Genomic DNA, 12,500 nt, shown 5'->3' on the forward strand with positions numbered 1-12,500 from the left:
ACAGGCCCAATGACAGGAATGCTTACCGTTCCCGAATTGGCATACTTCTTTTTCTTCATTTTCTTTTTTGAATTGATCACCTAGAGAAAGGGAAACACAACAAAAATACACACTTAAACAAAAATGATCTGTTGGCAATTTTTAAGGTGAACCAAATATATTATAGCATCAGAACGATGAACACTCATACAACCACTTCAAAAAAAAACAAATTCATGTCGCTCATATTTGGACTGAAAACAAGCTATATTACCTACGTGCCACCGTGCCACACAATGGCTCTGTTTGACACATATTGTTTAACAGCATCAGCTGGCACCCTAATTGCACTATAACTATATTTAATGTAATTAAGTGCATGTATTTGTCTGCGTAGGCTGCCTGATCGAAGCAGCCCTTTTCTGTAACAGATAATAACCTGTTTGGGACAGGAGCGATTCTGCTGTAAATTCACCAGAGAATGACAGAAGGGCCAAGCTTGGAGGGCAAGAGAGAATAATGTTTTATTTACACGAGCAGATGATCTTCAGGTGGTTTGTTACACCAGAGCCTACTCATGAACACCTAAAATTCTTTTTTCAAGGACCATATGTCTTTGTGAAATGCGTGCATTTGAATATGAATAGTGAACACAGTGGACACTGATTCTGTTTCCCAATGGATGGCCTGGTGGTCTGTCCATCGAGGCTCAGGGTGCCACAATGCCATTAGTCCACCTTTCATCCAGCAGGGTGCCATCACGCCTCACCAGACGAGGCTGAATGTCAAGCTAAAGACAAAAGATGTCTCCGCTAATTACCGCCATTCTCCACGGCCGCAGGCACGGAATTGACAGACTAATTTCACGTGGAGGGATGGAAATTCGTCTGACACTTTGAACAACCTGCTGATGCAAAACTTAACGGGCCTTTCAGTCCCACTGTGTGGTTCTGCCTAATCAACACCAATGTTTAATAAAGTTGACATTCAAAGGACAGGTGTCGCTGGATAGGACGTCCGCTGAGACAGGCACCGTAGGCCTCTGTGGCAGTTTGATCCAAACCCTCCAGACCCCTGCTATTTTTATTCAATCCATATAGGATATGTCACTAATACAGTATACTTTTTAGCATGCAGCATAGAGGGAAAATCGTATTTGTTGTCGTGTGAAAACCTGACAACAACTACCTGAAAACAAATTGTGTTTGCAAGTCCCATAGATGGAATGGCATTTACGGAATTGTTTCAGACAGTCAACCATTTATCTGTGAAATAGTGTGTGTGTGTGTGGGGGGGGGGAACACAATACAATTTCTCAATTCCCAGAAACTTCCATTAATCCAATTTTACCGCCTGGCTAATGGCTGCCGTTACTATGCATGGCTGCCCCCAGGTGATTATATCAGAAAACAAGTGTTGATTTTTTCAAAAGCAACACAACAATATCAGCAAACAAAAAGAGAATGAAATCCATTTCATACATAAGTGCAGAGGAGAGTGAATAGGAAGACAAAGAGCACAGCCAAAACACCCTTTAAAACAATGGTGTTTGTAAACAGTTGAAATATGATTGGCTTTTGCATGCGCTCTACCGCCGAGTTGGCTTCACTAATCCTCGGAATAAATGGTTCCAGGGGCACAGCGAAGGGCTCTGACTGGCCAACGAAGGAAGAGAAAATGGTTTCCATAATGGAAACACAGAAGGAGCCTCTACCAGGCTGCACCGGCACTGGGAGAGCGACGGGGTAATTCAAATTTTAAACTCTTAAATATATATATATATATATTTCCACAATGAAAGCATTACTCACCTCATAGATGTTGAACTGGCTCTGGCCCCGGGCCAGCTCCCGGTAGCTGGTGGTGAACTCTCCTATGAAGTCGTGGCTGAGAGAGAGAGAGAGAGAGAGAGAGAGAGAGAGAGAGAGAGAGAGAGAGAGAGAAAGAGTGAGCGAGAGAGAGAGACTTTAAGAAAGCAGATTATCTTTACATTGAGGTTTATGTTGTATCTATAGCATCTAACACATCTATAAAATAGTCACCTTCCATCTCTGTCCCAGTCATAGACCTCCACTTTGATTGTTCTAGGGAAGAGAAACACATGCACCCACACAGAAGCACACACACACACACACACATACACACACATGCACACACACTCACACACACACACACATGCGCACACACACGCACACACACAGACACACGCACAAACACACACACACACTCACGCTCACGCACACACGTGCAAGTGGTTTAGTGTCTATGTAGACCCCCGATCAAAACACACATAAACAAATACAAACAAGCCAAGCAAATTGATTGAGACAATGATGAAGATGAAACAAAAGTGTGTGAGAGACCATACATCATTCCAAGCAGCAGTACTGGGAGAAGCTCACACCTCTTCAGTAGACTCACTGTTCATGGACACATTTAAAAGCCAGCAGGAAACCTCAACGATGGTTACTGTACAGTTTACCATCCCCTGTGCACTGGTCTGATTGAAAGCCTCACTGCCCCGGTGTGTTTCTAAGGGCAACGCAGTTACATCAGAAAAGAGCAGTTAAAAAAAAGTACCATTCTAATTTTATCGAATAATTAATCAATATGTATTTGTCAGTTGTTAAATTTGTGAGAGATTGAGTGAGGGCGTTGGTGGTTAGCTCCGAGATACACCCCGAAACTTGAACCCCAATCCAGCACCAAACGCACAAGATACCGTCAGAGGAACGGAGGACATCTACAGGGAGGATGCTCTGCATAGCACGCACACAAACTCACACACTCACACAAACACGAGCAGCCGATTTCCTACAGAGAAAGAAAAAAAAAACAAGAACTTCTTTTCTGACACTTTTATAACGATATCTCATTTGAACTCAGCCGCGGGTTCTCACTCGCTCTACCCAGGGTTGCTCCTGAGCTGCCTCCCCAGATCCAAGGGAACCAGGAACGTGAGCATCACACATGCCCAGCGCTGTCGCTGAGGAATTGAGAGATGTGTGAAATCTGCCTCCCCCATCCCAGCCCACCACCTCCCCTTCCCTTCCTGTCACTTTCAGCAAAGAGGAGGTTGGTTCCTTTGAGGTAACCTGCAATTATTTATGCTTCTTTTAAAAGTCTGATAGCAACCCAAGTAGCGGTGGCGGCCATGAAGTTTCAGCTTCAATGTCAAGGAGAGAAGGGTAGTGAGGTGGAGGCAGAGCGAGAGAGAGAGAGGAGTGGAGGTTTAGCCCTCAAGACAAACCCCAACCCGCCCTGCCCCCCCCCCTCGTTAGACCAACTCTGCAACCACTAAACTGCATCACTATAAATATTTCAGTGCACCACACAGCAGTTAATATTGTATTGGACGCTGAGCCACTGACTCTTTCTCCAGATAATCAATTGTGATCAATCCTGATTAATCCTAACGGCTGTACGCTTGATTTTGTACCCACCTCTTTTGTGTCCATGGGTTTTTTGAATGTGGTTTGATCTATTTTATTGAATTGAATGTACTTTTAGGCCCTAATGACATGTTAAGAAATCCTAAGATTGTCGACTTTTTAAAGAATATGCAGTTCAAAAACTAATCTCCTATATGCAATCTAGTAAAACTGTTCTTAGGCCCAAGTCGCCTGAGAATGATGACTCATGCTCAGTAACGGAGATACATACTATCTGATGATTAAAAAAAAGATGTGAAGCGTGTCATCCCAATTCTCTTAGCCCCACTTAAATAGAGACGTCTTTAATCTTTTGCCAGGAACCGGAATAAACCATTTGAGTGACAAACAATGAATAACAAGTCTATGACTTGTTCTCTTTATTTAATGATACATATATACATATAAAGCCCTTATATGTTATATGCAGAATACAAGAAACAAAGTTTAAAGATCCCATGGCATGAAAATTTCACTTTATGAGGTTTTGTAACAATAATATGGGTACCCCTACTCTGCCTATGGTCCCCCAGTGGCCAGAAATGGCGTTAGGTGTTAAACGAGCACTAGGAATCCTTCTCCACCTTTGAAAAAAGAAAGACGCGCCGATTTGGAATTTGGTCACCTACCCTTTCTCTGCTTTGCCCGCCCAGAGAATTTGGCCCACCAATGAGCTACGACCGTTCAAGCACCACGTGTGTGTGTGTGAATACACAAACTGCAAAGAAGTTTGGTGCACTTCTTAGTTATTTGGATAACCGTTCTGCTGTTGGTGTTATGGCGCATAATATGCAACCCAATAACGCAAGCTTGTGCAAAGCTCCCATTTGGTGAAAAGACTAGACTAGGTCGGGCTCTCTGACGTCTCTGGTAGCCTACTTCCGCAACGAGACTCGTAGTGGGGGTTATCTCGGCCATGGTTGAGAAGGAATTGGGCAAAAGGAACTTTGGCTTTGACTCCCTGAAGTCCAGATTGAAGCGAGACATGAAGGAGAAAGGGATTGTTGCCCGGGATTGTCTTCCGGCGAGGCACCGGCGCCAGAGCCACGCTGCCGAGGAGCCAAGAAGGATACAATCCCGGGCAACAATCCCAGCTTTTCATTGGCGCCCTCGGGTCGCAACAGTGTGCGCCCCAGGCCAATGGTATCGCTTTACTTTATAGTTATCACCACATGATTGGACAATTTAGGGAATCAATCAAATAGGCTACCTCCCTCAGCAGCAACACAACTACAAGTAGAGAAGAGAAAGATCGCTAAATAGCACAGAGTTGTAAGCACTTTTCACCCATTTCAGTGGAGGAATTGGACTCCCCAAGCAATGTTAAACTTAAAAGGAGCAAGTAAGTTACATATAAATGTAGTCTTTCGGCCTGTAGCATATAAACAAAATGAAGCAACTGTCCCATATTTCTAACTGCATTTGAAGAAGACATTGAGACTCACAAAAAAAGGACGCTATAGGACAGTCATCATGATTTGTCTCAATATCAGAATAACAACAATGGGTCAAATAGCAATGGCTGGTGGAATGGCCATGAAGTAGGTCTGTATATGCAGTGTAAGCTTGTCCAGGCCCTGCAAGTCAGGATGTAGGCTATGAATCTGAATGAATAGTAGGTAATAGGTAATAGGTGGTGGCCAGCCCAAAAATGCACCGGAATACAGGAAATCAAATCTATTAAATTCAACATTTTCGCGGGGGGGGGCATCCCCAAACCCCCCTGTCTATTACTGCGCCCCACCAAGATTTTTGACCACCAGCTGCCACTGCTGGGGATATAAGGTTTTGAACCCATACCTTTTTGGCAGAGACGCCCATTCCATATACACATCCCCACATCCAGTGCAATAAAATCAATAGAAAGGAATTGTGTGATTTTGTGATAGTAAGTGATCGTACGTGAGTATGTATTTGTATATTTTTATCTACACTGTAGAACTGAATGAATCAATGAATTATCGTGGACGAGAGAATCAAGTTAATGTAGAATTCAACTAAATCAATTAGACATGAGAAACCCTAACCCTAACCCTATCCCGCTTGAAAGTCCATAGATGAGTAGAAAATAAAAACATAACCAGGAAAATGTGCTTTACCTAACCCCTGAGGACACAACACACACACACACACACACACACACACACACACACACACACACACACACTGTTAGGAGTGTATTTGGTAATGCCTCTGTGATATTTCTTGACAAGCGTTGTATCTAGGCTGTATGTCACCTCTTTGCCTGTCACTCTGCATAACACTCACAAAGGAGTGAGTCTGTATGCGTGTGTGTGTGCTTGTGCGTGTGTGTGTGTGTGTGTGTGTGTACGTGTGTGTGTGTATGTTTATGTCTGTCTGTCTGTCTGTGTGCAAGGTTGTGTGTTTGTTAGATGTGTGTATAAGTGTGTCTCTGTGTGTGTGGGTTTGTGTGTCTGTGAATATAAGTATGTCTTTGTGTATGTGTGTGTGTGTGTGTGTGTATGTTTGAGTATATGTGTGTGTGTATGTGTGTGTGTGTGTGTGTGTATGTTCATATCTGTCTGTCTGTGTGCAAGGTTGTGTGTTTGTTAGATTTTTTATGGTTGTGTGTCTGTGTCTGTATGGGTGTGTGTATAAGTGTGTATTTTGGAGTGGGTTTGTGTGTGTGTGTGTGTGTGTGTGCATTTGTTTGTCTTAGTTTGTGTGTGTGTGTGTGCGTGTGTGTGTGTGTGTGTGTGCATTTGTTTGTCTTTGTCTGTGTGTGTGCATGTGCGTGCATGTGTGTGTGTGTGCGTGTGTGTTTGTGTGTGTCTTGCTGTCTGTGTGCGTGGGTGTGTTTGTTTGATTGTTTATGGTTGTGTGTGCTTGTATGTTCCAGTGCCTGCGTGGGTCTATATCTCTGTGTTGGAGGGGAAACAGAACAGAGGTATTTCAGCTGGAGAACCTGATGCACTGAGCTCTCCCTCGAGTTTGATTGGCCCCGACAGGCCAGTGACCTATTCCTCAGCTCACACACCATTTCATTCAACAGTTGCCATATTACACAATCCCTTGTAGTAGCAGCCATACCCTTTACATTTATGTTGATGTATGCAAAGATAAAAAAGGGTTAGCCCACACAACTGTTCATTTCTCTATTTGTATAAACACAGGAGAGGATGGTTAGCCAAGCCTTTGACTTCTTTGTTTGTGTTCATATAGTTAGACAAGTGTAAGCCTAGCAATTAGACCCACCAAGAGTAAGTTAGAATTAGAATGTATCCAGCCGAACAAATCCTAACCCTCCCAGTAGGCCCCCCTTTTTAGCATGTTTTTTGTCTGAGCATTTGATTTATTGATTGGGAAGTCGGGGTGTGGAGAGAATTTCAACAAATGGAACCCCTCCTCAAATAAATTGCCTGGAAAAGAGGGTTAGCCTAGCTGTTGGTTAGTGCCTCTGTTTGTGTATATAAAGGACAAAATGGTTAGCCTAGCTGTTGGTTAGCGCCTCTGTTTGTGTATATGAAGGGCAAAATGGTTAGCCTAGCTGTTGGTTAGCGCCTCTGTTTGTGGATATGAAGGAAAAGAGGGTTAGCCTAGCTGTTGGTTAGCACCTCTGTGTATATGAAGGAGAATATGGTTAGCCTAGCTGTAAGTGCTTAAAAAAACAGTTAGTGTTCAGACGACCCGCCCTCTGATGGATGTCTGTGTCTTTAGTTTGTTTGAAAAACAGATGGAGGAAGCCGGGGTCTGCGGATGGTTCAGGATAATGACGGGTCTACAGGAAGCCTCCAGGCCTATATTACAGCTTCCATTGATAAATTAACCAGAGGACTCCATGTATATGTGGGCTATCCACACGTTGTAAAATATAGCCCAAGAGGCTTTGTTTTATCTTATTTAATATAAACAGATTTGAGTGAAAGCATTTTTTTCGGTGCCCCACTCTCAGTCAGTCAGTCACTCAGTCAGTCAGTCAGTCAGTCAGTATGGTGGAAAATACTGGAGGCTTCCCAGCCAAAATGTTGGAATATTGCTAGAGAAAGAAACGCATCAGCAGGGGTGGAGGGGAATTCTTCTACTACCAGCTTTAGGATTATGACTGTATATGCCACTGACAAATAACGTGGCATTGTTAACTATTACAAATGCATATTTTACTGTTTAAATTTATGTTGCTTTCACAGAGCTCATCTCTTAAACACATGTGCTAAGGCATGGTGATTTAAGATCAGGTTAATAAACAAGGGGATGAATGGATTTTAATCAAAGACCTCACTTCATGTAACTGTAACGCATAATATGTAACTTCATGTAACTATACTGTGTAATATGTAACCCTTTTCTACGTAATGCTTGAATGTATGAGAATGTAATATGGGCAATGGGCGGGAAGATAAATGCTAATGAGGACCGGGGAGTGCCCGTAGATTTGATTTTAGAGCACTGTGATTGGTCAAGGAAATCACAGATGTTGGGGTTATCTCAGAGATTACAGCCCTGATGGGGCCGTTCTTTGCAAACAAACAAAGGTGGTGTTGTTACTCTGTGTAGTGAAATAAAGCCTTGATCATTCAACCCTAGTCCTTCTCAGCCACTCATATTCATTAGTATTAGACCGTGGGTTTTATCCATGACATCAGTAAGTCAGTCTGTCAGTCTGTCTCTCTGTGTCTCTCTGTGTCTCTCTCTCTCCATCTCTCTTTCTCCCTGTCTCTCTCCATCCAAAGAGAACAGAGTAGTTTTATGTGGCACAAAGCCCCCACTTAAGTTGTCTTTCTGTCACACTTCCCACCCAGGAACAACTTTCCTCCTGGCATTCACACTCATACATATTACTTATTTGTTGAGTTATGATTAATTTGGTTATTACTTTTATTGTCGACTGTCGGTTTTGGTTTACTTTTCAATGATTTCAATTGTCCAGCTTTCTATTTTCATTCTCCATTTACAAACTGTTTGATTATTCATTAAATTATTTGTCCATTATTTTAACCATCAAGCTCCCAAACTAAAAGCGTCCTCTTTTTATAAATGTATTTATTCCTCCGATCCATCAATCAACTGATGCATTAATTCATTCAGTAGTTAATCTATCATTCCATCCAATGATTCATGCATTCACCTGGCTATAGGGAACTACTATCCCCACCCTGGGAGGGAGAATAGAGTAGTGGGACATTATGACTGAAACAAAAGCCCTGAGCCTGTAGATAAGGACAGAGAGCCGCCTGTTTAAAAGGGGGACAAGGATATTCCAGATATAATCAATGATACAAGGCTATGGACCAGGCAGCTTTGAAATAGTCTGTTGGAGGACGGACATGGGGGAAGGGCATTGATTCCTGCTGGTTTATTTGTTTATGTGTGGGCTGTAGTAATGGTAATCCTCAGTTTGCTCTGTGTTGCCCGGTGGGCTTCCGCAGAGGGCCACAAGGGCTTCCACATCCGAAAGTTAGAACAGATACAGAGGACGTCATCGGATGATTAACTATTCCGTAAGTGTTTACGTGCATGTTTGTGTGATGTGTGTTCGTATAGGTACTCCTAGACGATGTGCATTAGTGACATGTGTGTGTGTGTGTGTGTTTGTATGTTTGTAGGCAATCATGCATGCGTGTGGTTGAGTGTGAGCGTGCATGTGCACATGTATGTTGGTGCTCTTGTGCATGTGTGTATGCATGCATGCATGGTTATCTTTCGGAGTATGTGTGTATGCATGCTTGCGTGGTAGTCTGTGTTTCTTTCTCGGAGGAGGAGGAGCAGGCTGAGTTCCTACCTGTCGTAGTCCCCGTTGCAGAGGGCCCTCACTGGGATAGTGATGGACTGCCACACCGGGTTCAGAGTATTCTTCACCACCTCTGTTTTATGGCAGATAGTAAAGCTGCAGCAGAGACAGGGGCGTAGGAATGAGTTTAACATTGGGGGGGGGACACATATCGGAAACCTGACAGATCCGTTAATGGTTTAAAATGTCATAAAATAAATTAACTACACTGAAAAAATTCACTTATATATTTTATCCTACTAAAAAGATACATTTGTAAATGTATAGGAAAACACATTTTGAATGGCAGTAATGAACTGATAAATATCAAACCAATTCTTTAATTGCTCAATCATCCAGTTTTTTAGAATAAGAAGCGGTGACAAGACGCTGTGTTGCGCTTTCAAAATAAAATAAAATATTTCTCTCCCCACGGTATAATTTTTAGGTGGGACAAATGCGCCTGTCTCCAATATTGGAGGGGACACGTCCCCTCCGTCCCCCCCGGTTCCTACGCCCTTGAGCAGAGAGGGCATCCAGGGACCAGTGGGGACGGAAGACAAAGACCGGAGAGAGGAACAACACTAGGCTCAATGGATGAATAATGGATTCATCATGATAATGTTTGCCTGTTTTGAATTTTGTCTCCGAGCAGTGGGCGTCGAGGAAACAGAAAGAAGGGTGAAAGGGAACTCCTCAGAAGAGAGTTGATTGAAGGTCGCCAGCAAAGAAACTGCAACCACGCTGTGAGACTGCCTCAACCTGTTGTCCTCCATTTGAGGGGCACTTCTTCTCTGCAAAATTACTGCTTTTAGTCCACAGAGAATAATTAATTATTGATAAATATCATTTGAGTGTCAAATCGTGCTATTTAAGCACATGCATAGCAAAAATGGCCCTTGTCTTGAAAACCTACCAGATTATGACATCCTGCTCTCTCATGCGGAGCCGTACGACTCCCATTCTATCCTTAAGACCTCCAGTGCCTACTAACCATCTGAATCCACACACTACCGCTTATTAAGACAGAGGCAGAAACCAGTAAAAAAACACAACAACAACAACACTTAACCCACAAAACAAAAATGCAAAACGACACAAAATTGACGGGTTGTTGAGGCCATCTTTGAGTTTGTGAGCTTAGGGCAAGGCGCGACTGTTGCAACACCCTTTGGAGAGTTCTGGTTTGATTTTAGGGAAAGAAAAGGTGTGACCCACACAAACGTGGGTGTAACCTAACAAAGGAAGTAGATCCTGTCTCGGCTGTGTGGTGTTCCACTAATTGGCAGCCCGGCATTTCATTCCGTCTCCTAGGGTAACATTCTTGAGACACTTTGGTGGTTTTTGTGGTTGATCTTATGTTAGTAAATGCATTGTATACACAGTCCACTCTGACCCTTGTGGAGACAACTCTCTGTAGGGCAGTAACCATGACCTCAGTGTTTATATTACCTCTCCATTAATCAAAATTAATGGAGAAAAAATTAAGAAAAAATTCTCTTTAGAAAAATGCCGCCTGCACTACAACCTCACCACATAAACACTCTTGTTTTCATGCTCAGTTATCCTAAGAGCTGCAGAGTGGTCGGCAAAAACACAGAAAGGGCAGCTGGTTGTTGGGGCAGAGCGTCTCCAGTGGGCAGCTCTTCTGAACAACAGTAGCCTGGTCAGGAGGAGCCTAAAGGCATCAGGCCAAGGAGCTAGGCGGAGATCAACACTCACGTTCCATCCTCATTGCTCCTGTAGAAGACCATGAAGGGGTCTGACTTGCCAAAGAAGTCCTTCTTGTCCAACTTGTTGGCACAGAACTGCATGGTGGCGCTGTCCTGTAAGGGAGGGGGATAGGGGGGAGGGAAGGGGCAGCAGGGGGGGAGAGAGGTGGGGCAAATTGTGAGTGAAATGAGATAAAAGGTTTGGGTGCTGTGGGTCGCCATCTTGTGCCGTCGGCCTGTCTCTCCTCCATTACTCTGGGTCTATCTGCCGGTGTCACAGCGGTGAGGCAGATGGAGGCGGCTGCCGGCAGATCAAACAATGGCATCCATATTGCATATCATCGGGAGGGGAGCAATTTACCCTAATGAGACGACACATGCTATCTCTCCAGCAAGGCTGTTAATGGCGGCTGTTAGTACATTAGTGTACCATGTACCATTTTCATCTAGGCAACTTGATCACCCTCTAAGATGCGTGCACACACAAGGAAATACACTTACACACACTTACAAACCTGCGTCCCTGCACAAATATATACTAGCTGACTTTTCGTTTGTATTATTTGGGGTCAAGCAGCGAAGCTGCGAGACACACCTTTAGTTTCTATGTTTTCTTATTATTATTCCTCTGACATTGGTGTTTATGGCAGCCCATTGAACCCCTTGGTAGAAAAAGTGCTGCAATTTGGCTAAAAGTTTCAGGTCACTCCACTAACACTCATTTACAGATCTCTAAACCCAGCCGACTAGCGCCACCAATGGGTCAAAATTTGCTGACTCACTGACTCGCGAGTCAGCGAGTCGCGGGTCTGGGAGGAGTCGAGTCTGAGAACGAACAAGACGAAAGAGACGATCGAGAGAGATGAATCAGTTCGGTTCGTTCTTGTTAAAGATTCGTTCTTTCGAACTGATTCGGTCGCGAACGACCCATTACTAGTTTGCATGTTTGTGCTGTGTACAGCCTACGTGTGTGTAAGCGTATAATACAGTTCCGATCTGCCCATGCTCGTCAAAATAGCAACACCAACAGCGCTATTCGCTAGAGCACTTAAACCAAGATTTTTTTGTTTGTTTTCAGTCAGTGGCGCAATGCAAAATCGAGCAGTAAGATAGCACCATGTATCATTTGCGCCGGAACATGCCTCTGCTTTTCGTCAACACGCCTCTCAGTGCGCAAGTGTAGTGGCGCAAGTTTGCTGCGGCGGGAAATCCGCTTTGCGCCGGGTGAAAACTAGCAACGATACAAAAAACGATACACGTCGGTGTAGAAAGTCAATTGCGTTGGGTGCAAGACAGGGCCCTGAGAGTTAATTCACTCACACGTCCACTGTATCTCCCCTTAACCTTCGAAATGGTGGTGGGGGCAGAAAGCAAGCCTCTTAATTGGGCCAAAAGGCCTGTTCAATGGATCAGTTCATCAATGCACCGGTATTGACTGTATAAACACAAGCATTGATGTGGCAAAGAACCGTAGCATGTGTGACCAATTAAAACCTTGCGGTAATGCTGCAAATCACATATCAGTCAAAAACACTGCAGAAGCAACCCCCAAAGTACATGTTGATTAATTCACACTTAAATATTCATCTTTCTTTTTAGCTCATGCCTTTTCTGAGGCTTATTTAACAAAGCTCTGATTGTGCTGCTTCT

General features: G+C 43.7%; 1 protein-coding gene across 1 annotated transcript in view; it reads right to left on the minus strand.

The window, feature by feature from the left end:
- LOC307078926 (copine-5) overlaps positions 1–12,500 on the minus strand; it is a gene marked incomplete at both ends in the record, with an annotated part of 120,678 nt that overhangs the window by 19,177 nt on the left and 89,001 nt on the right. The window contains 5 exons of the mRNA XM_079740961.1: positions 27–80; positions 1,791–1,866; positions 2,022–2,063; positions 9,151–9,255; positions 10,861–10,964. Coding sequence (XP_079597087.1) covers positions 27–80; positions 1,791–1,866; positions 2,022–2,063; positions 9,151–9,255; positions 10,861–10,964 — 381 coding nt within the window. The remainder of the gene's footprint in view (positions 1–26; positions 81–1,790; positions 1,867–2,021; positions 2,064–9,150; positions 9,256–10,860; positions 10,965–12,500) is intronic.

Source organism: Pollachius pollachius (assembly GCF_949987615.1).
Source record: "Pollachius pollachius genome assembly, chromosome: 8".
Classification (NCBI taxonomy): Eukaryota; Metazoa; Chordata; class Actinopteri; order Gadiformes; family Gadidae; genus Pollachius; species Pollachius pollachius.